Below are 27,510 nucleotides of genomic sequence, written 5' to 3'. Positions count from 1 at the left end.
GGCAGCCACAGCTTCTCTGGGCACCCTGTGCCAGGGCCTGCCCACCCTCAATGTAAAAGTCTGTCTAACATCTGATCTAAATCTCCCCCTCCTTCAGTTTAAATCCACTTCCCCTTGTCCTGCTGCTAAAATGTGATGGCAGGGGGTGATGAGCTCTTTCTGGAACATACAAAGGACTCTGTGAGCAGACAGAGCTCAGGGCAGGAGGCCGGCAGCTTCCAGAGGGTGGGATGGGTACACAGCATCCTCCTCTGGGAAATGGGGATAGATGGAGGGGAGCAGAGCTGGGAAAACTGCTTGGTGTGAGCAACTGGTGTGAATCAAAGTAGGGCTGGGGGAAGGACAAAGCATTGCCCAGAGCCATGGGGATGGGAGAGCAGTGGGGAAAACGTGATGGTGAGCTCAGGCTGGAAAGGAGAAGGCTCCAGGGAGAGCTCAGAGCCCCTGGCAGGGCCTGAAGGGGCTCCAGGAGAGCTGCAGAGGGACTGGGGACAAGGCAGGGAGGGACAGGACACAGGGAATGGCTCCCAGTGCCAGAGGGCAGGGATGGATGGGACATTGGGAATTGGGAATTGTTCCCTGGGATGTGGGCAGGGGCTGGGATGGAATTCCCAGAGCAGCTGTGGCTGCCCCTGGACCCCTGGCAGTGCCCAAGGCCAAGGACAGTGGAAGGTGTCCCTGCCCATGGCCGGTGCCGGCCGGGCTGATCCCCGTGCCGGGCTGATCCCCGGGCTGGTGCCGGGCTGATCCCCGGGCCGGTGCCGGGCTGATCCCTGTGCCGGTGCCGGGCTGCTCCCCGGGCTGGTACCGGGCTGATCCCCGGGCCGGTGCCGGGCTGATCCCCGGGCCGGTGCCGGGCTGCGGCGAGCGCACGGCGGTGCCGGTGCCGGTGCCGGTGCCGTTCCCGATCCCAGCGCCGCTCCCATCGCCGCCGCCGGCGCTGTGGCGGCCCGGGCGGGGCGCGGGGAGGGAGGGGCGGCGGTCACGTGTGGCCGCCCGGTTAAAGCGGCCGCGGGCGGCGGGAGCGGCACAATCACGGCTGGGGCGGCGAGCGGGGCCCGCCCGCTGCCCGCGGCCCCCGCTCCGTCCGCAGCGCCCCGGCCCGCACCGCCCCGCCAGCATGGCCGGGGCCATCATCGAGAACATGAGCACCCGCAAGCTCTGCATCGTCGGGGGCATCCTGCTCGTGCTCCAAGTCATCGCCTTCCTGGTGGGAGGGCTGATCGGTGAGTGCCGGGGGCCGCTGCCTTCCTCCTCCTCCTCCTCCTCCTCCCGCCGCTGCCCGCTTGTTTAGTGCTGGTTACAGTATCGCTGACTCGCTCCCATGATCTCATTATCCGCTTTTGTAGCCGAGCGATCCCGGCTCCGGGCCCTTTGTGCCCGTCCCGCGGCTGCTGCGGGGGGAGCCGGCCAAGGAAAAGTTTTTGTGTTGCTTTTTTTTCTTTTTTTTTTTTTTTTTTTTTTTTTTGGCCTGGTTTCAGCCTGGACTTAAAGAAAGAGGGAAGTGGGAAAGCTTCAGTATGGCGACGGAACGCGCAGGGAGCCTCGCGTTTCAAAGTTGGCTTAGAAAATAATAATAATTTATTTTTTTAAAAGGATTTTTCCTCCCTTCTTGGCGCTGCACCTCCCCGTGCCTCGGCCTCCGAATCAGCCGCGGGAGGAAACCTCCCCCCCTTGCCAGAATGAGAACAGAAAAAAAAATATTAATAAAAAATCTAAAGCGGGGGGGGGGAGGAAGAAAAAGGGGAATGACTGGTGGGAGGGAGGGTCCCGGCTCTGGGTTTATTTTGGGACTCGCTTTGTCCGGGCTCGTTTTTGCGGGGGATCCCCCCACTCCCTCCCGACCTCTGTCAGGACGGGTCCCCTCCGTTCCACCTCCCGCTCCCGCTGCAGGAGCTTCCCCCACTCCCGATCTCCTTCCAGGAGAAGCTCAAACCCGCGTGGGCTCGGCCTGGGTTTGTTCCTGCCCGTGCAAAACCCTCGTGGCCGCCCAGGGAGGGATTTCATCCCCGTCCCCGGCTCCCCTCGGCTCTGGGGCCCCAGCTCCGCACCGGGCACTCCGAAGCTCAGATTGTGTTTGTTTATCCCTGAGCATTCCCAAAGACAGGGAGATGGGAACTGGGACACAGCCCTGCGCGTGTTTTCCCTGGGGATGGAAAGAGGAAGATGGAGGAGAGCGAGTTTGGGGCGAGCCCTGGGATTTTTTTAAATTTTTTTTTTTTTTTTTTTTTTTTTTTTTTTTACTAGAAAGCAGCTGAGTTCTGCGCCGGCTCCTTGGAATGATGGGCGCATGGATGTGGCTGCTTTGGCCATTTCCAGGGTGGGAATGTTGCCCTTCTGTCCGGGAAGGACCTGCGGGGCATCCCCCGCTGCCTGGGGCAGGGCCGGCTCCTCCGGGCCCATCCCTTCCTCCCGGGCAGGATCCCTGCGGAGCTCGGGGGGTTTTCAGGAAGAATCGGGGTCAAATTCACTCTAAAACTTTGTTGCACTTCGTTGGGAGAATAAAGTCGAGCTGTTCTCTCTGTTTGAGAGGGATTGAGGGAATAGCTCTGGCCGTTCCTCAGGAAGCAGGCTCTGTGCTCCTGGTGCCCATCACTGCTTTGCCTTCGTGGCTTTGAATTATCAGCCTCTAATAACCATAAAATTCCACTAAACATAATTTTGGAAAACTTCAGTTTCCCTCATTCTCTTACTTCCTCACCTCTGTCACAAGGGAGTTGCTGGCACATATTGACTAAAACTCATTTTTCCTGCTCTTGCAGGCCTGAAACCACATGAAGTTTATCAGGATTAGCTTTTTTCCTTCCTTTTTTTTTTCTCTCTTTAAGAGCTGGTTCAAGAGCAGGTTACTGAACCCACTGCTGATTCCTGAGATAAAATGTCTTGGCCTGTGCTGTGCAGAGAAGCCAGACTTCATCTTAAAAGGGTTCTAGCAGTTTCTTTCTGGTAAATTGAAATAGCTGTGTTTTCCAAAGGTTGGTGTGGCTCAGAAAGCCTTGTTTGTGCTGGCATCCGGGGACAGATGTGACAATCAGATGTTTATGGCTGGCTTTACAGGGAAAAGACAAATGTTTCTGCTCAGTTTTGAACAGATTCAGAGACTAAAGAATTTAAATTATGTTAGTTCAGTTTTCCAGCTGGTTTATGCCCTGCTTTATTGGCTGGTGCTGCTGCTGGGCATCCAGCTCAGGCCCTCTCATCCTGGATGGGTCTCCCAGGTGGGGCTGGAAAGCTGCAGGGACAGGCTGGATGGGCTGGGGCCAGCAGGGACAGGGATTTGGGGCTGAGTTCAATGCCCTGCTCGAGCTCAGTCACTGCATCCTGCTGAATTCCTGCACAAGCTCAGTCACTGCATCCTGCTGGAGTAAATGCATCTTCTGTCTGAGGTGGAGTTCTAGGGGGTGCTGCCCCAAAAGTTCTTTAATTCCTGGAAATCCCCACTTTGATCTTCCCTCAGATCAAACTGCTCTAATCAATCATCCAAACTGTTCTTTCCTCTGCAGCATTTACCCCTTCTGATGCATTTAAGGAGTTTAGAGGCTCATCCCTGAGGCAGCAGCTCCCAGCCAGCCCTCCTTAGGAGCTGGAAATCCAGGGATATCTGGTGCTTGTGAAACACTAAATTCCATGTGTTACCTAGGTGTGGTCCCCAACATCTGGCAGGGTGACACACAGCCTGGGAGGCTGAGCAGCTCTTCCCAGGAACCTGCCTTGTTCTGGGCTCCCTTTATCCCTGGAAACTCTGATCCAGGGGCTTGGGACCGACCCCTTTAGTGATTCCCAGGCGTGTGGTGTTTCCCACAAGGAGACTCCTCGTGGTGAGCAGCGGGTCGGTGGCCGGCGTTCCAGAGGGATCCGAGCCGTGCTAGGAGAGCTGCCAGTGCCACCCCCCAGCTGCTCCCAGGGGTGACACCAGGTGGGCTGGGAGCAGAGGTGGCACTGACACCGTGGCCCTGCTCTGGTTTGATCCAGCGCACCCAACAGACACCAAAATCCGGTTATTTTGGTGTGCCCAGGTCTAGACAACCCAAAATACGTACACGAGTGGGACAGGGCTGCACAGCCCAGCCAGCCTTTCCCCTCGCAGGCACTTAGGTCATGTTTCAAAACAATGACTAAGTGCTCTATTTTAACAGATCCCTCGTGCCAGTCCAAAATACCCAAATGCAGCACGTTGGTACCTGATACAACCACCACAAAGCTGGTTTTCCTCACATCAGGGGGTTTCTGCCACTGCTGGTTCCCAGCTCGCTTTTGGGCAGTCAGTGTGTGATGCCAGAGTTTTAATGCAGCTTCCACATTTCCAGCAGCTCTTTTATTTAGCAGCAGGAACCTTATCAGCTCTCAGGTGGGATTTGCTCAGAGCTGTCTGTTGGCAAAGCACCAGATGCACACGGATGGGAGAAATTCCTGTGCAGGAGGAAGCTCCTGTGCCAACAACTCCCTGACAGGAGCATGCAGCCAGGTGGGGGTCAGGCTCTGCTCCCAGGGAACAAGGGACAGGATGAGGGGAAACAGCCTCAAGCTATGCCAAGGGAGCTTTAGGTTGGATATTTGGGAAAACTTCTTCATGGAAAAGGCTGTCCAGCCCTGCTGCAGGCTCTCCAGGGCAGTGGTGGAGTCCCCGTGCTTGGAGGGAGCCTTGCAGAGCTCAAAAGGGAGCAAACACACAAAAGAGAATTTTATTGGGCTGTTTCTTTGCCGTGCTTTGGTAATGAGCTGTTGGCTCCAGAAAGTGGGGCTGTCACTACTTGAAACCCCACAGGATTCCTGGTGTCTGCTCCCTTCGTGGAGAACATCTTGTTTAAAGGTCACGCTTCTGGGCTGTGTGTGATGTGTTCAGTTGGGATGCAGCAGTGGGAGATAGAACATGATCCACAAAATTAATCCTAATGCAGCCTTGTCTCCACTATCCTGCTGTAAATGATGGCACGTGTGGATTACAGGAGAATGGGATCGCCAGGAATGGTTTGTGTTATCGTTTGTGAGGAATGGGGCTGATGATAATTTACAGGCATGCCGGCATTCCCGGGAGCCCCTGCCTGCTCTGCCTTCCCTGGATCCAGCGTGGCTGTCCTGGGATGCCACCAGGCTTGTGACAGCCCTGGACAAGGCACGAGGACAAACCTTGCACCTCCAGTGCTGGGACAGTGTTGGGTCTCTCAGGACAAGGGAGAGGGACTGGGGCGAGTCCAGGGCAGGGAACAGAGCTGGGGCAGGGTCTGGAGCCCCAGGAGAGGCTGAGGGAGCTGGGAAGGGGCTCAGCCTGGAGCAAAGGAGGCTCAGGGGGCCCTTGTGGCTCTGCACAGCTCCTGACAGGAGGGGACAGCCGGGGGGGTCGGGCTCTGCTCCAGGGAACAGGGACAGGAGGAGAGGGAACGGCCCCAGGCTGGGCCAGGGCAGGATCAGGGTGGATATTGGGAAAATTTCTTCATGGAAAAGGTTCTCCAGCCCTGGCACAGCTGCCCAGGGCAGGGGTGGAGTCCCCATGCCTGGAGGGATTTAAAATCCCTGTGGATGTGGCACTTGGGGACATGGGACAGTGCTGGCCTTGGCAGTGCTGGGAACAGTTCAATTCCTGGCCTAAAAGGGCTTTTCCAACCTAAACAATTCCATGATTCCACAGCTGGACCAGCTGCAGCATCCACTTGGCTGTGCCTGCTGCTGGGAATTTTGGCTGGGATGTTCCAGTGGAGGTCACCACAACTGCTCCAGGCCAAAGCTGAGCTGGGACACACCGGTGTCCTCCTGGCAGCTGCCGGGGTGGAAGCTGTGTGTGCAGAGTCTGACTGGATTTATGTGGGTTTGATGCCTCTTGGTTGTTTTGAAAGCAAAGCTTTTGATTACAAATTATCTTTCTCTGTGGGAAGCTGTTGGTGTCCCTTTCTAGTTGCCTTTTCATCCTGGAATTTATATATATATACAAAAAGGAAAAAAAAAAAAAAAAACCCACATCTCTGTGCAGCAACATCCCAGCTTCAAAAACTTTTTGAAAGGGAATTTTCAATGATTTATTTTATATGAGTTACTTTAAAGGTCCCTTCCAACTCAAACTTCTGTGATTCCAAGGATGCCTTACCCCAGATCACAGATCCTTGGTTCAAACAAGCCCAGGGAGTGCAGGAGAGCTCTCTGTGCTCTGGGCAAACCCAGAGCAGGCTCACACCCAGAGAAGTGCTGTTAGTCCAGTGCCCACCCATACACTGTACAAATTCAACTGATTGGAAAAGTGGAGGGATTTATTTAGCACATGAGTCCTCTGGGCTGAGGGGATGGATTAAGGAGGTGCAGGTTCACTGCTCCCTTCCCTGGCTGAGGCTGGAAAAAACAGAATTGTTGTGACTGGAGGAGCTCAAACTTCCTTGTGTGTCTGGCCTGGAGAGATAATGAGTCATGTGTGGCCATGGCTGAGCAGCTCTCCACAATCCCAGCTCATTATCTAAATGTCTGATTTGGCTCCTGAGCCCCGAGTTTCCAGGATTTCATTTTCTTTCCTGGGATTTCATTACCTTCCTTGGGCTGAGCTGATCTTTTGACAGAGAAAGCACTCAGATTTCCAAGGTGTGGATAGGAAAGAGTGTTTCAGGCTGGGGATAAAGAACATTTTTGTGTGCCTGACTTCCTTTCATGCAGGGCCTCTCCAGGAGCTGGTCGGTGCTCCGTGGCCATGAATGCCAATGGATCCTGTGTATAGACACATTCCTGCAGTGCTGCAGCCTTGGCAGAGGCGCTGGGAGCCCAGGAGAAAGCAGACACGAAAGGTCATGTCTGTTTAGTTTAGGTCTGCTCAGTTCTTCTTTTGAAGAGCTGTAACTGTAGCTGAATGGGCAAAAGTGCCAGAAATGGAGAGTTCCCAGGCAGGGATGGCAGCGCTGGGGCCTGAGGAGCTGGGAATCCTCGGAGGTGCTGGGTTTTTCTCTTTGCACAGCTGCATCACTTCCAAACCCAAACCTGGCAGAGCTCAGGTGACAAGGTCAGTCCTCCTGCTGCTCCCCCTCTGTTGATTTAAATGTGACCCGAGCACTTCCCAAGCACTGCTCCTGCTGCCTCCCTGCCCTTTGAGAGGGAAAATCTCTACACAGGAAGCCTTTTCCTTGGTAAATAACATTTGTGGCCTTTGAAGTCGCTGATAGCCTGGGAAAGCCTTTGAAGGCTGGAGGTGTCCAGTGGGGAAGGGCCTGGACCAGCCCATTCACATGGAGATGAAATTCCTCACATATCTGAGCACGGGCAGTTTCCAAGGTATCTTATCTTGGGGAGTGTCAGGCTCAGGAGAAAAGCAGCTGGATAACAACAGCTCTTCCTGCTCCTTGGGATCTGCGTGCAGGATTTCATACCTTGGCTGGGATCTACAGGAAATGCATCTCATTCCACTGGAAAACTGACTTGGAAGAAGATCAGGCTCTCTGTGGCAATTAGTAAATCAATCTTACCTCTTTTTTTTTTTTTTTTTTTTTTTTTTTTCCTCTGTTTTCTTTTAAAGTTTGAATATCCATTTCTGCATTTAGGGAGCTCTACTCATGCTCACCTCATTTGTATTCGTTGCTGCTGTTGAATATGGATGTGAATTATGGAGATCATTCATTCAGTTCTCCCAGCAAGTTGTGCCTCATATGATTTCCCTGCTTTGTGACTTGCCTGGGGCTGAGGGAATAATTCCTTATCTCTGTTCCCCAGGAGCCCTTCGCCTGCTTATCAGGGAGCTGGGAATCTCCTGCTCCCTCAGTCCTAAGGGCTCTGGGCATGCTGCTCCTGCAGCTCCTTGGGAACTGATTTACTGGGAAAAACCTTCAGTTTGAGCTGCTCTGAAGAGGCTTTGCTGGTACCAAAGCTGCAAAAGTAGCACTGGAGAACAAACCTTGAGGAAAAACACAGCCCCTGGGACATGAGAGTACCTGGCAATACGTGCCTGGATTGTAGAGTCACAGAACCCCAGGATGGTTTGGGTTGGATGGACCTTAAATCTCATTTTATCCCACCCCTTTCATGGCAGGGACACTTCCACTGTCCCAGGCTGCTCCAAGCCTGTCCCTGTTCCAGGGATCCAGGGGCAGTCACAGAGTTTCTGTTCTGATCAAGCAAACTTGGGTTTGATGGTTCAGACAGGTTCATTTTTATGCTCTGAAAAAAAAAAAAATAAAAAAGAGAAATCCATAGTACTGAAAAAATGTCTCTGAAACAACAGAAATATTGGTGTTCAGCTGCAACAGGATATCTGGAAACTCCCACTGTAAATCAGGATGGAATTGGGGCCCCGGGGCTTTAAAGGATTTTATTCTGGATAAAGCTTGAAGTCAAATATAAGAAAGAAAAACCTTTCCCAAGGGGAGTGGGCTTCCAGTAGGCAGTGGGGTTATTTAAATATACAATTATTCTGCATATAAAAGCAGCTGCAATGTTCCAGAAAGTTATGTGAAATAAGAACTATCAAAGAAATAGTCATTAAAAGTCTCTGTGTCACTGAAATTTATTAAACTGGTGCCATCGAGGTCAGGAAAGAGGGAGACAGAAAAAAATCATGCTGCAATAAATATATATTTTTATAATCCTGAGTGCATAGATGGTGTTATCCAGGTTCTGGCTGTTCCAGTTGGAAAAGCTGGGTCTGTCCATGATAAATTAGCTTGTTTATTCCTACCCTGCAGTCGCTTAGGGTAATGAAGCAGAAGCCCTTTGTGTGTGCTCGCTGGGAAGTGCTGGCTGGCTCCGAAGGGGGTAATTGAGTAGAAAAGCAGAATGCTCCCGGTGCCGGGAGAAGTTAAATCCCCCCGAGGTCAGGGGGATTCAGGCTTTAATCAGTGTGGACACAATGCAATTGAGAGTTTCCAAAGGGCTTGTTTATGGTGCTGGAGCAGGGGTCGGTGGTTAATGGGAGTGCTGGAGGTGCTGGGATGAGAAGGTGCAGGATGTGATTCCCAAGGTGAGGGCTGGTGGGGAGCTGAGAGGGGGTGGAAATCCTGGAACCGGAGGGCAGGAGGAAGGAGGTGTTTGAGGCTTCATCACAGGAACTTTTTGAAGATCTGCTTAATTTATTGAAACTGAAATACCGAGTGATGGTGGCTCTTGCCCAAACCTAGGTGTATGTAATAGCCCCCCCCAAAATGCTAAAAAATTGAGCTCGCTTGTCTCAGTAATTTTTTTCCCTAAAGATTTAAGTCTAAAACCAGAGAAGCAGTGTGGTGTTTATGTCTTGGAGGACTAGCTCCTGAGGGAAGCCCCTTGGACCTTGTTTTCTGCTGTCCTGGTGGGATCAGGCCCTAAGCACCCTGCCCTGACCTCCTGGCTGAATGGAAAGGATGAAATTCTGCACAGGAGTTGTTTCAGTCAGTGAGGCACAGCTGAGGTGGCCCTGGCAGTCCATGGGAAGCCCTCCCTGGGCAGTGGTGGCCACACTGGTGAAGGTGTCCAGCTTCCCAAGTATTTGCTGCCTAAAACCATCGCAGGGAGCAGCAGGATCTGCTCTGCCCCTGTAATTTGGGATTTCTGCAGCAAGCTGGGCACTTTGGAGGCCCAGCTGGAGGAGATGCAGAGGCAGAAATTTAGGGGAAATACAGATAAATAGATAGTGGGAAGGAATTGTTCCTGGGAGGGTGGGCAGGCCCTGGCACAGAGTGCCCAGAGCAGCTGTGGCTGCCCCTGGATCCCTGGCAGTACCCAAGGCCAGGCTGGACACTGGGGCTTGTGGAAGGTGTCCCTGCCATGGCAGGAGTCTGGAATGAGACAAACTTTAAGGTCTCTTTCAGTCTGGGATCCTGTGGCAGTGCTGGCAGCTCCAGCACCTCCTGCCCATGGCTTTTGGCACTTGGCACTGCTGGTGTCCAACCCCCTGGCACAAGGGGTCTCTGCCCCATGGCTGCTGCCAGCCCCTGGGGCAAGGACTCCCTCCTGGGGGCTCCTGGCTGAGCTGGCTCCCAGAGAGCTGCACTCCCCTGGCTCCTGCCAAGCCTTCCTCTGGAAGCTCTGCTCCCCTCTTACTCCAAGTGGTACCTGCATTCCTGCAGCTCTCATGGCAGCGAGCAGCACAAGGCTGCTGCACTGTGCTGTGCACACAGAGCTGTTCAATTATTCAATTATTTACAGGCTGACAGAGATCCTGGGATCTGTGGGGCTGCTGCCCCCCCCGGGCTGGGGGCAGAGGGGCTGGGGCAGCCCTTGGCACCACAGCGCAGCCCAAATCCCTGGGTGCGAGCTTTGTTTTGCATAGCACTTTGTAATGCTCTTGGCTGAGTTGGCTGCAGCTCCACAAAGCATTTTTTTTCCACTTGGTTCAACGCTCACTTGGATTTAATGGGCCAGGAGCCAAATCAGTAATGGAAGCCAAGTGCCGACGTTTGTTTGGTGCGCGATTCCCGACGAGGAATATGTATAGTAATTGTCTCATGCTCCTCAAAGCTGTAACTTTGGCAGAGGGGAGGCTGCAGGGAGCGTGCCAAGTGTTTAAAATCATAATCAGGCAGTGATGAAAACATGTATTTATGGCTATAATGAGTTGCATCAAAGCAAGAAACGTTCGGCTTCTCTGTAGAGGGAACGCTGTCTCTTAATTCAGAAATGCCTTCGAAATCACCCAGAATGTGTCAGAGTTAAAGAGCTCAGAGAGCTCGGCTGAAATGCCTGGTTTACTTCACAGCAATATTCCTGATACTCCCTTCCAGCTGCAGTTTTAGCTCTGGTTACTGGGCTCTGCATCGAGGCACGGCGGAGGAATCGACATTTATTGCAGTGTTTTATGCACTGTGGGCATGTCGTGAGTGTCCTGCAACCTGGGCTTGCAGCTTCATTTGTGTTTGTTTGTTGAATGCTTTGTTTCATTCTTCTTTGCTGTTTCTTGATGCAGTATTTAGGGTAGTTATTGGGAAAGGTTCTTCCCCCAGAGGGTGCTGGCACTGCCCAGATCCCCAGGGAATGGGCACGGCCTCAAGGCTGCCGGAGCTCCAGGAGGGTTTGGATGCTGCCAGGGATGCCCAGGGTGGGATTTTGGGGTGTCTGTGCAGGGATAGGGGCTGGATCAATGATCCTTGTGAGTCCCTTCCAACTCAGGATATGTCCTGATTCTGACATCAAGAACTTGTTGAGTTTTGGGGTTGTTTTAATATCTGAGTATTCTGTGGTTCCTGCATGCAGCAAGGGTTTGGGATGCAGCAGTGCAACAATGCATCCCAGAGAGCTGGGACCAATCTGGGAGTGCTTCTGGCTCCTTTCAGTGGGAAAAGCTCTCTAAGGTCAGCGAGTCCAACCATTAACCCACCTGCTCATGCCAGTCCCCTGGAGCCCACCCTTATCCCAGCATCCCTGTGCCTTTGGAGCTGGAAGAAACTCAGTGCTGTGAAAAAATGGAAAAAATGCAGTTCATAAACATTTGGCTTTTGAGTAACTTCCTCCCGCCTGGCGTTGAGTCACCGCTCCGTGCCCGTGGGAAGCCGTGTGGATGTCACCCTGTGCCGAGGTGGCACGCTGGGCAAGGTGCTCCACAGGGCTCCTGGCTGCCATCCCAAACGGCTCCAGAGCTGCTGGGATGATCCTGCTGTGCCCAAATTACAAAGGAGCCAGGGCTGAATCATCTGGGTGTAGCAGTGCGGGGCTGGGGGCAGCCAGGAGCCCTGGCTGGGAGGGTGAAGCTCACTCTGGGGTTGTTTTCCTCCTTGGAATATTGGGAGTTTGTAGGGTGGTGTTATTGCTGCTGGGGTTTTGGGGGGGGTCTGTGATCTGTAAGGGAAGTCCTGGATGATCAGAATGAGGATGGTGACAACATGACAATCACTTTCTGCAGAGTCTCACTTCCCATGCCACTCACTGCCCTGGAAGAAAATCTTCCTGCCCGAGGAGATGTGTGGCCTTGCATGGTGCAGATCCCCGTGGTAAATCCTGCCCTGCCCTGCAGGACCACGAGGTTTGGGATTAGTTTATCCATCCAGGTTTCTCTGGGCACATGCTTTCTGTGTGGATTTGCTTGAGTGAGCACAGGGAAAGGAAAAGATTTCAGTAAATCAGGCTGATTTTGTGTGACCAAGGTATCTGAGACTGAACCAGCAGATCCCAGCTCTTCAATTAATCCTAATTTGATCCCACTACAAAGTCAGTAATACATCTGTGGATGTAATAAACTTAATTACTTGACTGTGAGATCAAAGAGCTGTGAAGGAGCAGCACTGGGTGCATTTGTTTTAAATTGCCTTCAAAGAGTCGAGCGGGGAGCTGCGAGTTTTGGTGGGGAAACCGCTGTATCAGATGTCTGCAGATGCTACAAGTGTGGTTCTCTTGCACTGCCAGCTCCCAGCCCCACGACAGCTGTTCCCTACATGTCAGTGAAGTGCATTGACGTGAGGAAGAACCACCACAAAACCAAGTGGCTGATGCCCTGGGGACCCAACCACTGCAAGAAGCTGAAGGACTTCGACGAGGCCGTGAGCCGGCAGATCGAGGCCAACGACATCGTGTTCGCCGTGCACATCCCGCTGCCCAGCAAGGAGATGAGCCCCTGGTTCCAGTTCATGCTCTTCATCATGCAGCTGGACATCGCCTTCAAGATGGACAACGACCTCAGTAAGTGCCTGGCAGAGGGAGCTGCTGCCTGGCTCTCATTTCCCAGTGTGCCTCCCCTAAAGGGGTTTTCACCTCGTGAGTTGTGCTGGTGCCGCACAGTGAGGTGCTGCTGGAGCACTTCCTGAATCTGGTTTGGGTTGGGAGGGACCTCAAAATCCATCCTGTGCCATCCTGGCCATGCCAGGGACGCCTTCCACTGTCCCAGGCTGCTCCAAGCTGGCCTTGGACACTGCAGGGATCCAGGGGTAGCCACAGCTGCTCTGGGCACCTGTGCCAGGGCCTCCCCACCCTCCCAGCCAGGGATTCCTTCCCAATATCTAACTTTAATTTCCCTTCTCTCCGTATGAAGCTATTATATAAATACTAAATAAATATGTAACACACAACTCCACCCCCAAACTCAGAAGTAATCCTGCACTAAAACCTGCAAAATTACGTTGAGAACAGCAAGGGCAGGACTGCTCTGGCCCTCCCTGGAAGGGAAGTTGTCCATGTGTTTGCATGTTTTAAAGTGTTTGGGGAAAATCCCTCTCTAACTGTAAGCTACAGTGAATATATAATTTGCTTTCCAGACTGGTTGAGCTGGGTGTGTGGAGCTCCTGCCCTGGCTCCAGCCTGGCTGTGGGGCTGGCTCCATGCTCAGGGATCCACGGGGTGGAATCAGTTCAGGGAGTTAGTTTGGGTTAAGAGCTTTTTTAGCCATCTCTGTGTCCTTGGCCCCTTCCTGCTCAGTCTGGAAGTGTTACTCCAGCTATTTATCCTAAAATCCCAGACTGGTTTGGGTTGGGAAGGATCTCAGAGCTCCATTTCCACCCCCTGCCATGGGCAGGGACACCTTCCACTATCCCAGGCTGCTCCAAGCCCTGTCTAACCTTCAGCACTTGCAGAGATGGAGCAGGGATGATTTAATGCATTATCATTAAGATAAGTTAGAAATCAGATTGTAGAAAGCTTTCACCTGTGTCCTTATCCCTATAATTATCTCTGAAATACAGAGAGAGCAGCTTTGTGCCTTTATTAAGGCCTCACCTCCTTCCACTTGGACAGATGATTGCATTAGGGAAACAGCTCTTTATCCCAAGGATTTTCAAGCTGAAGCACCGTGCTGGAGTCAGGAGCTGGCCGAGCCCTTGGAGCAGGCTGCTGGAATGCTAAGCCAGCCTCTGGCAGCATTTCTGCTGCAAGAGCACAGCCTTTGCTTCGGCTTTGTGCCCTTCAGTGACTGAGTCCTGCAAAGGTGGGAGGTTTTTTTGAGATCTCCAAGCAGAACAGCTCATCTAGGGCCACCCCCTGGGTAATAAAAAGGGGGTTTGGGGATTGTCCAACACTTTGTACCAAACTGAAGGCAGGTGTAAATTCAGTGCAGAATCTCAGGACCTAGTAACACATTTCTTGCTTGCTAGGTTGTGTTATGACACCTCTTGAAGAAACAAACAGCAGACTTGTTAAGCTGAATTAATGGCACTTGTGTGTCTGTCCCTTGCTGTTAAATGAAAGGGCCTCACTGATCAGGTGATTTGGGATCAGCTCCTCGAAAGGGACAGTGATAAGGATGTGAAGTAACCTCAGTTCTTCCTTTAAAGCAACCATTCAAGTTTCTTCTCTCTGGGGCTCTGAGCCCTCCAGGCCTCCTCCTGCTGTGACTGATGCCAGCAGGGGCTGGTGCCAAACCAGGGCCACTCCTGGAAGGCACCACAGCTGCTGAAGCCTCAGGTCACTGTCCTGAAAACTGTTGTGGAGCTGCCTCAGATCATCCAGGAAAGCAGCACTGCTGGGAACTGCACAAGCTTTATCCTCCTGAAGAAGCTGCTGCCTGGGACACATCCTGCCCTCCTGGCTCCTGTAGCTCCACTGCAGGGTCTGAAGGTGCTGTGCAGGGTCCTGGGCTCTGCCAGTTCCCCTCGGCCTTCACCAGGGAGGTTTCTGAGCCACATCAAACTGTCCCCTGCTTTTTTCCTCCAATGCCCTTGCTTGTCCTCTTCCCCTGCAATTCCTAAGCAAGGCCAAGGCACAGAGTAAACCTGCATTCAGTTTTTTCAGGGTGCTGGGTGCCAAAACCCTCCTGGGGCAGGGGCAGCTGGGCTGTGCCTGTTGGGAACTGTTGGTGACTCATGGCTGACTCCTCATCCACAGCGAGCTGGAGTCAGTCCTGTGTCAGCTCTCCCCATCCAGGACCTGTCAGCTCTCCTCATCCAGCCAGAAAGGGTTTTTCTGGGACAGAGGGGAAGCACAGCCCTGGTAAGGTTCCCTGAGAGAACCTGGCAGGGGCTGAGCCTCCTGGAATACCCAGTGGGATCTCACCTTTCAGAGGAGCAACCAGCCCTAATCACCTTCACCTTGGGAACTCCCTCTGCACTTGCAGTGGTTTTGAAACACAGATTTTTTTGGAATGCAGATGTTTAGAAGCTGAGTTTATCCTTCCCAGAAAGCTGGGAGAGACTCAGGCTGTTCCTCTGAGGAAGAGGCTATTTCTGTGCTGTCCCTTTCCTCTCTTGATGCATTGTGCACTCAATTATTAAAACCCTTCCCAGAACTGGGAAAGGAGGGAGCCAGAGGAAGGAGATGGAGTTTCTTTGCAGCTGGAAAGCAACTGTGTACAGTGAGAGGGCAGAGTGCTGCAGCCTCCTTTTCTAATTTATCCAGCCTTGGGCTTTTTGGTAGGTTTTGTAATTTTAGGGAGCTAGTGAAGCATGGAAGTGTATGGAAATAATTCCAGCATTTCAGCTTGCCTGCCATAGGCTTCTCCCCAGCCAGCTGTGTTAGTGTGCAGCTGGCACAGAGCCCCCTCCTGAAACAACTCCACTATTTTTAGGTCATTGTAATGTAAGTGAAGATATCCTGGGCAAGTATTGTCCTATAAAGTGATTCATGGAAAAGCTCCTGGGCAGTAAAATGCCAGTGGGAAAAATGACACTGGTGGTGCTTGGAGCATGAGCAGGGGGTCCTTCAGTTGGGGGGGGGGGGTGGTCACAGAGCTCAGGGCTGGGAAACCTCCAGGAGCGTGTCTTGTCCTCATTTGGGTTGGAATGGACCTCAAAACCCACCCAGTGCCACCCCTGCCATGGCAGGGACACCTCCCACTGTCCCAGGCTGCTCCAAACCCATCCAGCCTGGCCTTGGGCACTGCCAGGGATCCAGGGGCAGCCCCAGCTGCTCTGGGCACCTGTGCCAGGGCCTGCCCACCCTGCCAGGGAAGGATTTGTCCCTGATAAATCTGATCCTGCTCCCTCTCAGTTTAATGCTGTGCAGGAAAAGGACACCTTCCCCTCTCCAGAAAATTGTCTATTCACCATCTGATTAATGGGAATAAGGCACGAATCTTCTAAAGATTTGGTTCTCTGTCAGTGTCCTCATTTGTTCCTCAGGGACAATGGGAGTTGCTGATGCAAGGCTGGTGTAGGGTTATCATGGAATCATTTTGGTTGGAAAAGACCTTTAAGATGGAGTCCAACCACTAACACAGCTCTGCCATCAGTCTGCTGTGCTGAAATATATGGATATATCTGTGTTTTATGTTGACAGCCCTGAAGGGTCTTTGCACAAAACTCATTTCCAAGGGGAGGTGTCACCCCAGCAGAGAGACTGATGGAATTCCAGAGGGAGCCTCTAATCCATTGGCCTGGAAAGGCACGCAGCAGTTCATCTTCTGCCTTCTGGTTTTCATACTCCATGGCAGCAGCAACATTTGGACTGCAAAAATGAAATACTGAAAGCTGTTTTTCTTGGATTTAATCCCAAGCATTCCAGTTGGTTTTATGGCTTCTGAAATGGAGTTCATGGTTCTTTCTAGCCGGGCCAAGTTCAACCTTATGTTCCCATTTATCTGTTTTGCTGGTCTCCTAAACAGCGGATCTGAGATGGCAAATTCGTGTTTCATGGAAACCCAGCTCCTGGCAGCTCTGGAAAGGGCCTGCATATGGATCTGGATGGCAGAGATCACGTGCACCAGAAAATGCTCAGAAAAATCCCGAAGTGTCCACATCAGATGCACAACCCGGCCACCTCCGAAGGGTGTAAAAATAGAACTGCCAACCACAGATCCCATCCACGCCCCTTCCCATCCGGTGGGATGAGTGTGCCACCACGTATTCCCAACAAAAATATAGCTGAAAAGATGGGCTCTGGAGCCATCTCCCCACACTTCTCCAGGGTGGATGGTTCTGGAGACATCTCCCCACACTTCTCCAGGGTGGATGGTTCTGGAGCCATCTCCCCACACTTCTCCACAGTGGATGGTTCTGGAGCCATCTCCCCACACTTCTCCAGGGTGGATGGTTCTGGAGCCATCTCCCCACACTTCTCCAGGGTGGATGGTTCTGGAGCCATCTCCCCACACTTCTCCACAGTGGATGGTTCTGGAGCTTTTCCAGCAGCTGTGGCTGTTAAGGGTTTGGTGCCCTGCAAAAGGAGGCTGGGCTGTAACATGCACATGCTCATTTTGGAGCATGTTCCTCGTTCAGAGCCTTCCCTGGGATCTGTGCCTGGTAAACAGGAGGATTTTCCAGCTGGTGGAGCTGGTACAGACTTGCCTCAGGTTTTTAAACGTGTTGATGCTCCTTGGCAGCCTCAGCTGCAGCTCCAGTGCATGAACTCGCTCAGTTGGGGCTCCTCAGTGAGCCTGTTCCAGCCTGAATGAGCCTGATCCAGCCTCATTCCCTCCTGGCAGTGTCCTGCCAGGAGCACCTTTCCCTGCCAGCAGCTGCATCCCAGACTGTCACTGTGCACCCAGCCAGGAGGGGACGAGCTGCTGGTCCCACAGGGATGTGTGACCTTGCCAGGCCATGAGCTCTGTGTGTGTCACTGGCGTGCGAGCTGGGCCATCTGCAGAGGCAGGAACAAGTCAGGGCAGGTGTGGAGCAGCAGGGGAGGGCTCTAAAATGTTCTGTAGGTGAGGAAGGGAGAGCTCCAAAACCCTTCTGTAGAACAACTGAAGCTAAACAAGATGTATAGAAAACATCAATGCTGTTGTGTGTGACTGGTTCTGAGTTTTTTTCCAGCTAGGCCAGCATAGCTCAACTTCAGTTTGTTAATTATCTTCGTAAAGGAACTTTGTGTCATGTTTTTTAATAACTCTGGGAACCTTCTGAGCCTCCTGTCTCCTTGCTGTTGCAGAGGAAAACGCAGAGATCACCCTGGATGTGTCGCTGGCCTATCGTGATGACATGTTCGATGACTGGGAGGAAATAGCACATGCCATAGAGATCAGGAAGCTGAAGTGCACCTTTGGCTCTCCAAAAGTAAGGAATCTGAATGACACTGGTGGTGAGGGTGAGTGGGAGTTGTCCTCTTCCAATCACAGAACCACGGAATCGCCCTTTCCATGAAAAAATTTTCCCCAATATCCAAGCTAAACCTCCCCTGGCATGACCTGAGGCTGTTTTCTCTTGTCCTGTCACTTTTTATCTGGGAGACAAGGCCAATCCCCACCTGGCTTCCACCTCTGTTAGGGAGCTGTAGAGGGTTCGTCTTGGAAAATTCCCATTAAAGCCTGAAATGTGAACCTGTTTGAGGTCAAACCTTACCTACTCAGTGATCCTAAACAATCAAAACCACGAGGAGAAGCGTCCCTCAGCCACTGTCTCCCGCTCAGGCTCTGGGTGCTCCCAGTGCTCCCAGCTGGAGGGCTCTGTGCTGTGCTGGTGCCGGGGGCTGAGGGCCGTGGTTCTGCTCCTGCCCTTTGCAGACCGTGGAGTCCGAGGGCCGGCACTACGACTGCGACTTCCTGCCCTTCATGGAGATCGGCAGCGTGGCACACAAGTACTACCTCATCAACATCCGCCTGCCCGTCAACGACAGGAAGGGCATCAACGTGGGCATCGGCGAGATCAAGGACATCCGCCTCGTGGTGAGCGTCCTGTCCCCCCTCTGCCACCCGGCATCTGTGCCCGGGCTGCCCCAGCTCCTCTGCCTCCAGGGGGACTGTCCTCCTCCCTGGGAATGCCCTGCTCTCCAGGCCTCCAGAGCTGGCCTCTTCCCAAGGCTCCGAGCTCCCCGTGTCCTCTGCTTCCCACCACAGCCTGCCTGGGATGCAGAGTCCTTCTTACGGACAGGAGCTAAGGAGGAACAGGAGGGTTCAGAGGGAGCCTGGTCTGTCCTGGAGTTGGCTGTGGCCATGTGTGGGAAGGCTGTCAGTGATCCTTGCTCTGCCCACCCTCGAGGCTGGGTGAGCAGAGATGCTTTTCCCTCCCACCGCGGCTGTGGTGGCTGCAGACAGCGGTGGGAGGACGCGTGGCTGGAGAAACACGTTAATGAGCCAATGCTCTTCCCACCAGGGGTGACTTGGCTCCATGAGGATCTTGTTACTTGTCTGGGAGTAATTCTGCCAGCTTTTTCCATGCTGTGTCAGAATTCCCTCTCCCCCTCGCCATGGAAGCTGTGTCTGCTGGCCTTTGTTCTCAGACTTTCTGGAACCTGCCCAGGTGGCCTTGGGGAATCAGTGGGCACCCCTTCTTTGTCCATCATTGGCCAAACCATCATTGGGAAGCACTTCCACGTGTGTGCCTCTCCTGACACTCCATGAGGAGAAGCACAGGATGATGGTGTCAAACCCTGTACCCTGGTTTTCCTCAGGGCATCCATCAAAACGGAGGCTTCACCAAGGTGTGGTTTGCCATGAAGACCTTCCTGACGCCCAGCATTCTGATCATCATGGTGTGGTACTGGAGGAGGATCACGCTGATGACGCGCGCCCCTGTCCTGCTGGAGAAGTGAGTAGGGGCCCGTGGTGGCCCAGGTGGTCATTGCTCCCAGGCAGAGCCCATGGTTGGGAGATAGGAATTGTCTCTTCTCCATCCCCTCCCTCCACCCAGGCACACTGGGCGCTGGAGACCTCCACAGCTTCTCTCTTCTTTCCTGTTAAACCCCTGGAGAAAAAAGAGTCCTAGGTGGTTTGGTGGCAGTAGGTGACACTTCCCAAAAAGTGCTGGATTTCCTTCTGTTGCTCTCCACGCACAGCTTTGGCTTTTGGGGCTCTGTCCTTCCCTCGCACACTGGGATGTGCAGAGATGGTGTTTGTGCCTCTCCAGGGTCATCTTTGCTCTGGGAATTTCCATGACGTTCATTAACATCCCCGTGGAGTGGTTTTCCATCGGATTTGACTGGACTTGGATGCTGCTCTTCGGAGACATTCGACAGGGCATCTTCTATGCCATGCTGCTCTCGTTTTGGATCATCTTCTGCGGGGAGCACATGATGGTGGGTACCACACCCATGGGAAGGTGGTTTCCAGCCCCGCTTCCAAGAAAACCTGGCAGCTGATGGTTGGAAATGATGCTGGGGGGACTTGCACCAGCTGAGGGGATTCCAGGCTAACTTGCTTTTCCTTTTCCTCCTCCTCCCCGCCTGGTGACCAGGACCAGAACGAGCGGAATCGGCTCTCGGGCTACTGGAAGCAGGTTGGCCCCATCGCTGTGGGCTCCTTCTGCCTCTTCATCTTCGACATGTGCGAGAGGTGGGTGCAGCTGCGCTGCCCAGGCTCGGCCATCCCCGAGCAGAGCTTCCTGGCCACCTCCTGCAGCAGGGACCAGTTCAACCCCATGGCTGGGTGCACAGCCCCATGTCCCAGAGCCAGGAGAGGCTCCTGTGGATGCTCCCAAGTGTGCTGCCTGTGGAAACACTTCCCACCTTCTCCTGACCCACATGGGAAAGCAGCACAGCTGGCTTTTCCCCTGCAGAACCCTGGGGAAAGGTTCTTCCTCCAGAGGGTGCTGGGCACTGAACAGATCCCCAGGGAATGGGCACGGCCCCGAGGCTGCCAGAGCTCCAGGAAGATTGGGACAACGCTCTCAGCCACAGGGTGGGATTGTTGGGGTGTCTGTGCAGGGCAGGAGCTGGATCAGTGATTCCTGTGGGTCCTTCCAACTCAGGATGTTCCCTGATTCTGTGATTCCCAGGCTGCAGAGTGGTCAAGGGCCCCTCTGAGCCCTCTGACAGTTGGTGTTTTCTCTCTGCAGGGGAGTGCAGCTCAAGAACCCCTTCTACAGCATCTGGACCACCGAGGTGGGCACGGAGCTGGCTGTATCCTTCCCCTGGTCTGTGGGAGAGGGAGGTGCTCCCTCCTGCCAGGTCCCTGGGGGGGTGTGGGCAAACTCCCTGCTTTTGGGGGGCAGGGGCTGGCTCAGGCACTGCAGGAGATCACTGGGGAACTGAATATGGCAATTACCTGGATAGGGTTTTCTAGGATTTCCTGTTAGTTTGTAGCATGTTCCCTTAACTTCCTCTGCACAGATGGCCTTTATTATAGTCGCAGGGATCTGCCTGTGCCTCTATTTTCTCTTCCTGTGTTTTATGGTCTTCCAAGTGTTCAGAAACATCAGTGGGAAGCAGTCGAGCCTCCCTGCCATGAGCAAGGCTCGCCGCCTTCACTACGAGGTAAGGGTCCTCCTTGGGGCACAGATTCCTTGTTTTTAAAAGACATTTTGGACCTCAGAGTCTGTTCTGAGACCCCTTTTATCCATAATCTCCTCATACTTCCATTTCTCCTCCTCTAATATTAGTTTTTGCGTTTAGTAGGAGGTCTTGCTAAGACCATCTGGTTTTTCACAGTATAAATTTGGATTTTTGGGGTCATCGTTTCCTTATGAAGTTGCTGGAGGGTCAAAGCACAACACATTTCCTCCATTGTCCCCATTTTTAGCCCATGATTTTATACGTTTTTCTGTCCTACCTGATTTGCCTGCTGCCAAACCCGAGGAGCTCACTCTCAGTGCTTAACCTGCTTCTATAGGGCTACAAATATTTATCCCCAAAGTCGTTCTGTTAAATTATGGTCACTTCTTCTTTAAACAAGTCGTTATCACCCATCAGGAATGCACATAAAAAATTAGAAAATTGGATATGAAAGAATTGGAAGCAGATACTGAGTGTTTTTCCCTCTAGCAGGAGGCACAGGGGTTCAGCTTGTGGTGCAGAGCTGCTGCTGCCACACTCCCACACCCAGACATCTGGGGAGCACGGATCTGGTGTGGAAGAGTTAAATTAATAGTCCTTTGTTGTCGTGGTGTGGCAGGGTAATTACGCAGACACTGACATTTCCACCTAAATTCCAGAACCAGGTTAAAAAAACCCACGCACTCACCCAAAGCCAAAAGAATTTGTAAGTAAAAATGTAGAACCAGTGAAAGCAGGGGCGGTGGGCAGTGGGATTGCCAGCCAAGGAGTTTGTCTCGGAATCTCCGTTCCGTGCTAGCCAGCCAGGTTTTGCAGACGTGGGAATCGCTGCAGCCGGGCTGGGGGTGAGGATGAGTGTGGTGAGACCCCGAGCCCACGCTGGGGCACCGACCCCGCCACGTGTTTGTTTTACAAGAGCCGTGAGCCGTCGGGCCGTGCTCCCTGCAGCCCGCCGTGCCACCTCTTCCACTTAATTAACTGCTGCTCAATCAGTCACCGGGCAAATGTCATGGAAAGGCAGCGCTGGCCAGACGTGCCCACCCCGCGCGGAGCTTCCGGCAGGAGCGCAGACGTGTGGGGAGCGGAGGATATGGGCTGTGCTGGGCACGGCACAGGAGTGGGTGGAGGTTGTTTTGCTTTGGGGTTTCGTGGGTTGGACCCTTGCTTTATTTTTTATTTTTTATCCTCGTGTCTTGTCTATCCTAAAACCAAAAATGGGTTTTGTGGATTCTGTTAATGTGACCAGTGACATTTCTCTCTAAACAGGGGCTGATTTTTAGGTTCAAGTTCCTGATGCTCATCACCCTGGCCTGCGCAGCCATGACCGTCATCTTCTTCATCGTGAGCCAGGTGAGGGGTGGCTCTGGGCTCCCCGGGAGAGCATCAGCCGCCGCTTCCCAGCCGCTCCCGACGCCGCTCATCGCTGGTCAGACCGGACTGGCCTGTTCTGAGCACGTTCGATAACAAGTTGCTTTTGAAGAAGTTGTTTTGGTTTATTTGAAGCTCTGCCACGCAGTTGCTGAGGCTGGAGCCGGCACAAAGGCCCTTGGCTCCCAGGGAGCGTTGGGGCCGCGCCGTGCGGAAATCGGCCAACGGGCTTTAGTCATTTCTGAGAACTCAGCGAGAGGAAAATGTTCTGTTCACACTGAAACACCCGGGTGGCTTTGTGTGCCCACGGAGTCGTGACAGCATCCAGCCTTCCCTGGGCTGACTGCAGCCCTGCTGTGCCCAGCAGTAGCTGTACCTGTTTGTCCTGAGCTCCGATGTCACCTCTGCACCAATGCGCTTTTATCACTGCTTCAGTCATGGAGTCACAGACTGGCTTGGGCTGGAAGGGACCTCAAAGCCCATCTCATGGGCAGGGACACCTCCCACTGTCCCAGGCTGCTCTGAGTCCCAGTGTCCAGCCTGGCCTTGGGCACTGCCAGGGATCCAGGGGCAGCCACAGCTGCTCTGGGAATTCCATCCCAGTCCCTCCCCACCCTCCCAGGGAACAATTCCCAATTCCCAATGTCCCATCCATCCCTGCCCTCTGGCAGTGGGAGCCATTCCCTGTGTCCTGTCCCTCCCTGCCTTGTCCCAAGTCCCTCTGCAGCTCTCCTGGAGCCCCTTTAGGCCCTGGAAGGGCTCTGAGCTCTCCCTGGAGCTTCTCCTCCCCAGGTGAGCACCCCCAGCTCTCCCAGCCTGGCTCCATGGCAGAGGGGTTCCAGCCCTCAGAGCATCTCCATGGCTCTCTTTTTAAGCTACTGTAGTTTTCTTCTTGGTCTTTATGCTGTTCTTTAGCAGAAAGCAACAGTGCAGCCTGAGCAGTCTGTGTATCTTCAAGGAATATTAATATTGATGATATTTTCATGGATGTTGACAGCCCTCAGCGTGTGGCAGGTTGGTGCTGTCAGCCTGGCCCCTCCTCAGGCAGCCGTGCTCAGCACATCAATTCCCCCATTATTCACGCTGGTTTTCCTGCTATAAAAGGTCTATTTTTAGCAGGTGGATGTTTTGGGATGTCAGTGGTGTCCCCAGGTAGTGCCCTTTGTGTGCCAATCTGTGCTGAGCACATGCTTGTGGCGGGGGTATCGCAGAGCGCAGCGGTCCGGTCACAGTAAATGAGACATCAGAGCTGAAGAAGTCCTGAGGGAATCACTCTGTCAGGAGCATTTTCTCCCTGCAGACTGAGTCTGAAGAGGAGAATCCCAGCCTGACTTCTGCCTCACTGAACCTGTTACACTCCATTTCCTCCGTCCTGTTGAACTGATGCTGTTCTCGCTGATTTACTCCAAGGCCGTGTCTTTACGGAATTTGCTCTTCCTGATGGCCTGTCCGTGTCTGTTTTCCCTGGACAGGTGACAGAAGGCCACTGGAAGTGGGGGGACATCACAATCGAGGTGAACAGCGCCTTCTTCACCGGCATCTACGGGATGTGGAATCTCTACGTGTTCGCCCTCATGTTCCTCTACGCGCCATCCCACAAGAACTACGGCGAAGACCAGTCCAATGGTAAATGTCTCCAGATGACCTGAGGGCTCTCATGGGGACAAAGAGGTACAAAGTAGGGGCTGCCTTCTGTGCCTTTCTTTTTGGCCCAAGTGCACACTCAGCGCCTTGAAAAGTTTTGCAGATGATGGTTTGGGTTTCCAAGCAGGCACTTGAATTAATAGCTGGGTTAGACAGGTTTGACTTTTAGCCAAGGCTGGCTGGAACCTTTGGGGTGGTTTTTGTGCCTTTTAGCGTTGCCCAGATGGAACTGCTTAGCTCAGACGGAGGGATGAGGAGTGGAGAAAACAGACCCTCCTGTCAGGGAGTTGTGGAGAGCCAGATGGTTCCACCTGAGCCTCCTTTTCTCCAGCCTGAGCCCCTTTCCCAGCTCCCTCAGCCTCTCCTGTGTCTCCAGCCCCTTCCCCAGCTCTGTTCCCTTCTCTGAACATGCTACGGCCCCTCAATGTGTTTCTTGTGCTTATATTTAAATAACTCTAAATAAAATAACTTATAGGAAAGTCACTGGCCCGTGGCTTAGGCAGCTGAGCGGCTGGAGGGAACAAACTGGATCTTTTCCTTTGGAATAGTCCCATATTTTATTGTGAGGCCACACTGATGGAACACCTTTGTTTCTCAGGTGACCTGGGGGTGAACAGCGGGGAGGAGCTGCAGCTCACCACCACCATCACCCACGTGGACGGGCCCACGGAGGTGTACAAGCTGGCTCGGAAGGAGGCTCAGGAGTGACACGGAGGTGCCTCAGCAGGGACCGGCCTGGGGTGGGGAGCAGAGGACACACGAGTCCCTCTGGCTGGAGACCCCTCCGGCCGCATCCGCTCCTCGAGCACCCCGTCCCTGGTGCATTCACAGGGCAGCGACAGCGAGCAGAACATTTGTAACTCTTTACTATGGTGTAGTTATTCCTGGGGGGAGGGCTGTGTATATTGTGTTACACTCGGGCACGTAAAACCCTGCTGGAAGGGCGCTGAGGTTGCAAAGTCGCAGGTCCGGACGTGGGGCCGGGGCAGAGCTGCCGTGGGGCTGGTTTGATTTTGCTGGGTGTGCTGGTGCATAAAGGTGCTGCAGGGAGCTGAGGCAGGAGCACGTGCTCAGTACTCTGTGTTTGCTCCTGTGTGCAACTTGCTCAAGGTGTTGGTTGCAGGGGGGAGCCTTGTTGTAAAAGCATTTCATTCCACCACTGTAGCTGTACTGACCCTTGTCTGAGTCTTTGGGGCAGCCCTGCAGCCACCCCCTGTTGCTGGATGAAGCACAGCTGGGAGAGGAGTAGGCTGTTAGTAAGGCTTTAGTAGAAGCAGCGACTGCTTTCTCAGCAGGTTTTACAGCTGTTTGCTGGATACAGGGAACGGCCAGCCTGGATGCTGAGCTGAGTTGGAGGAGAACAGAGCACTCCTGACCCAAGTTCCCAGCTGGCTGATCCCACAGCCAGCTCCTCCCTGTTCTCAGTCCCTTTGGCTTGCCGTGCTTTTGTGGCTTCCTCCACCTTCCCCTTTTGTTACAGTGCATCCCTGGGAGCTGGGCAGCCTCGCTCTGTGCGCTGCCAGGCTGGAGCAGAGCTGGATTCTTCCAGGGATTATCGGACTTGAAAGGATCCGCTGGTCACGCACTAATGTGGATCTTTGCTTTCCCAGAGCAGACGCGGGCGCCGGGCTCACTCAGCCCCGTGCTGGGAGGCCTTTGGCAAAGAGAGGGGAGTGGGAACTGATCCGGGCTGGAGGCTTGAGCTGAACCCTGCTGGGCCCAGTTCAGAGAAGCGAATGGTGGGGAAGGGTCTGTGCTGCCCAGGGCACACCTTCCACGGCCTGGAGCGTGCAGAGAGCCCCGTGAGCGGGCAGGAGTAAACGTCTGTGTTAACTGCTGGTGACATGTAACTCACCCTCCCTGTTCTGGCCCCACAAGATAACAATCTGCTGCTGCTGTGTGTTGCTGAAGCATTACAGGGGAGGCAGAGAAGGGAAACTCATTTCCATCAGCCCAGGTACCATAACAATCCCCACCCCAGAATTTATTCGTTTACCCTCATCCATTTATTAAAGCTCAATGCTATGAAGAAAGAGAGGGTGGCACCACAAGATCACCTTGCATGGGTTTGATTGCTGGGCACCACCACATGGGGCTCCTCCAGTCAGGACGTGTCACACCGGGCAGACCCCTCTGCCAAAGGCCTGCTCCCTGTGTATTAATTGCAGCTCCTACTGGATTTTCTTAAAGCAATTCCGTTCGTTGTGTTTGCCCTCCCCGGGATCCCCAGCTTCCCCTGCCCCTGGAGGCAAAGCAGGTCCAAGCAGTGTTCCTACTTGTAGTAGCTACTCCATTAGGAGTGAATTAAATCGACGCACATCCCTGTAACCCCGGAACGTTCCCAGCTGAACACTCGACTTTGCAACTTTACCATCCCTTTTCCCTTGGGTTCTTACGTGATATTTATGTTGTTCCCATAGCTGTGTCCGTGGGTTCTTTTCCAGCTTAGACTATAGCATTGCGTTTTGTAAAGGCCCCCACGAGCAGGGAGCTGCAGCTTTCAAACCAAATTTTGTGTCAAACACTAACAATTTGTTTACGGGGCGTGTGTGCGTGCGTGTGTGGGTTTTTTATTTCTTCATTCCTCAGCCCAACTCATATGTCTTGGAAATAGTCCCTGGGTCTTATTAAAATATATCCTTTTGGGGTTTTTTTTGTTTAGGTTGAGTTCAGTTTTTACAGAATGCTTTAAGCAACCTGGAAAACATGTAGGTTTGTTAATTTAAATAAAATATACAATATTGTGGATTTGTTGTAGGAATTTCTCCTCATCTCCAATCTCCTCTGGCAGTGGGAAGCCATTCCCCCTTGTCCCGTCCTTCCAGACCCTCATCCAAAGTCCCTCTCCAGCTCTCCTGGAGCCCCTTTAATTATGGGAAGGGGCTCTTAAGGTCTCCCTGGAGCATTCTCTTCTGAGGCTGAACAGCCCTGCAGGGTTTTCCTTCCTGTCCCTGCCTGCCAGCCCTGGAGTTGTCACAGCTGTGCTGTGACCTTTGTGTGTTGGCCATCACCCCGCTGCAGTGTTGATTTGGGCCTCGCCCTCCATCTGCTGCCATATTTCAAGGTGCTGCTGCCCACTGCTTGGAGCCTGCTCTCCCCATGTTGTCTTGCTGTCTATAATCCAGGGAAAGTAAATTTCAAAAAAGTGTTGGTGTCTTCTTCCCAGGGAACAAGTAACAGGACAACAGGAAACAGGGGAGGTTTAGACTGAATATTTGGGAAAATTTTTTCATGGAAAGAGTTGCCCAGCCCTAGCACAGCTGCCCAGGGCAGGGGTGGAGTTCCTATCCCTGGAGAGATTTGAAAGGCGTGCGGATGTGGCATTTGGGGACACGGGGCAGTGGTGGCCTTAGCAGTGCTGGGGGAATGACTGGACACAGTGGTCTGAGAGGGCTTTTCCAACCTAAATAATTCTTCGACTTGCACTCAGGAAGTAGTGGAAAATTTGATGAAAACAGACGAAGTTCAGCATCAAGAGCCTGAAGTCCCCTTGCAGGAGGGGCTGCCCTGGTGAAACAGCACCTGAGAGTGGGCCCGGGTGTGAGCTTTAGGCAGAGCCCGTGGCTC

At 53.2% G+C, this 27,510-nt stretch overlaps 1 protein-coding gene across 1 annotated transcript; it reads left to right on the top strand.

Moving 5' to 3' along the window:
• Positions 1 to 1,051: 1,051 nt before the first annotated feature.
• On the top strand, positions 1,052 to 26,691 carry WLS (Wnt ligand secretion mediator). Its single transcript, XM_053984476.1, has 12 exons — positions 1,052 to 1,226; positions 12,271 to 12,543; positions 17,656 to 17,780; positions 18,227 to 18,388; positions 19,114 to 19,250; positions 19,569 to 19,737; positions 19,896 to 19,993; positions 20,496 to 20,559; positions 20,770 to 20,913; positions 22,198 to 22,281; positions 23,772 to 23,925; positions 24,542 to 26,691. Exons 1-12 carry the CDS (start codon positions 1,121 to 1,123, stop codon positions 24,649 to 24,651), a joined length of 1,626 nt encoding a protein of 541 aa, XP_053840451.1. The 5' UTR covers positions 1,052 to 1,120; the 3' UTR covers positions 24,652 to 26,691.
• Positions 26,692 to 27,510: the final 819 nt, after the last annotated feature.

The sequence above is a fragment of the Vidua macroura genome, chromosome 9 (assembly GCF_024509145.1).
Source record: "Vidua macroura isolate BioBank_ID:100142 chromosome 9, ASM2450914v1, whole genome shotgun sequence".
Taxonomy (NCBI): Eukaryota; Metazoa; Chordata; class Aves; order Passeriformes; family Viduidae; genus Vidua; species Vidua macroura.
Note: the sequence above shows the minus strand (reverse complement) of the source record. Positions and strands in the feature narration are given on the sequence as shown.

Bases quoted from the DNA above. Each gene is read 5' to 3' on its own strand.
- WLS (XM_053984476.1), top strand. From the start codon at position 1,121: ATGGCCGGGGCCATCATCGAGAACATGAGCACCCGCAAGCTCTGCATC. The intron at 19,738-19,895 runs GTGGGTACCACA...CCTGGTGACCAG, and splicing joins TCTGCGGGGAGCACATGATG to GACCAGAACGAGCGGAATCG. The intron at 22,282-23,771 runs GTGAGGGGTGGC...TTCCCTGGACAG, and splicing joins TCTTCTTCATCGTGAGCCAG to GTGACAGAAGGCCACTGGAA.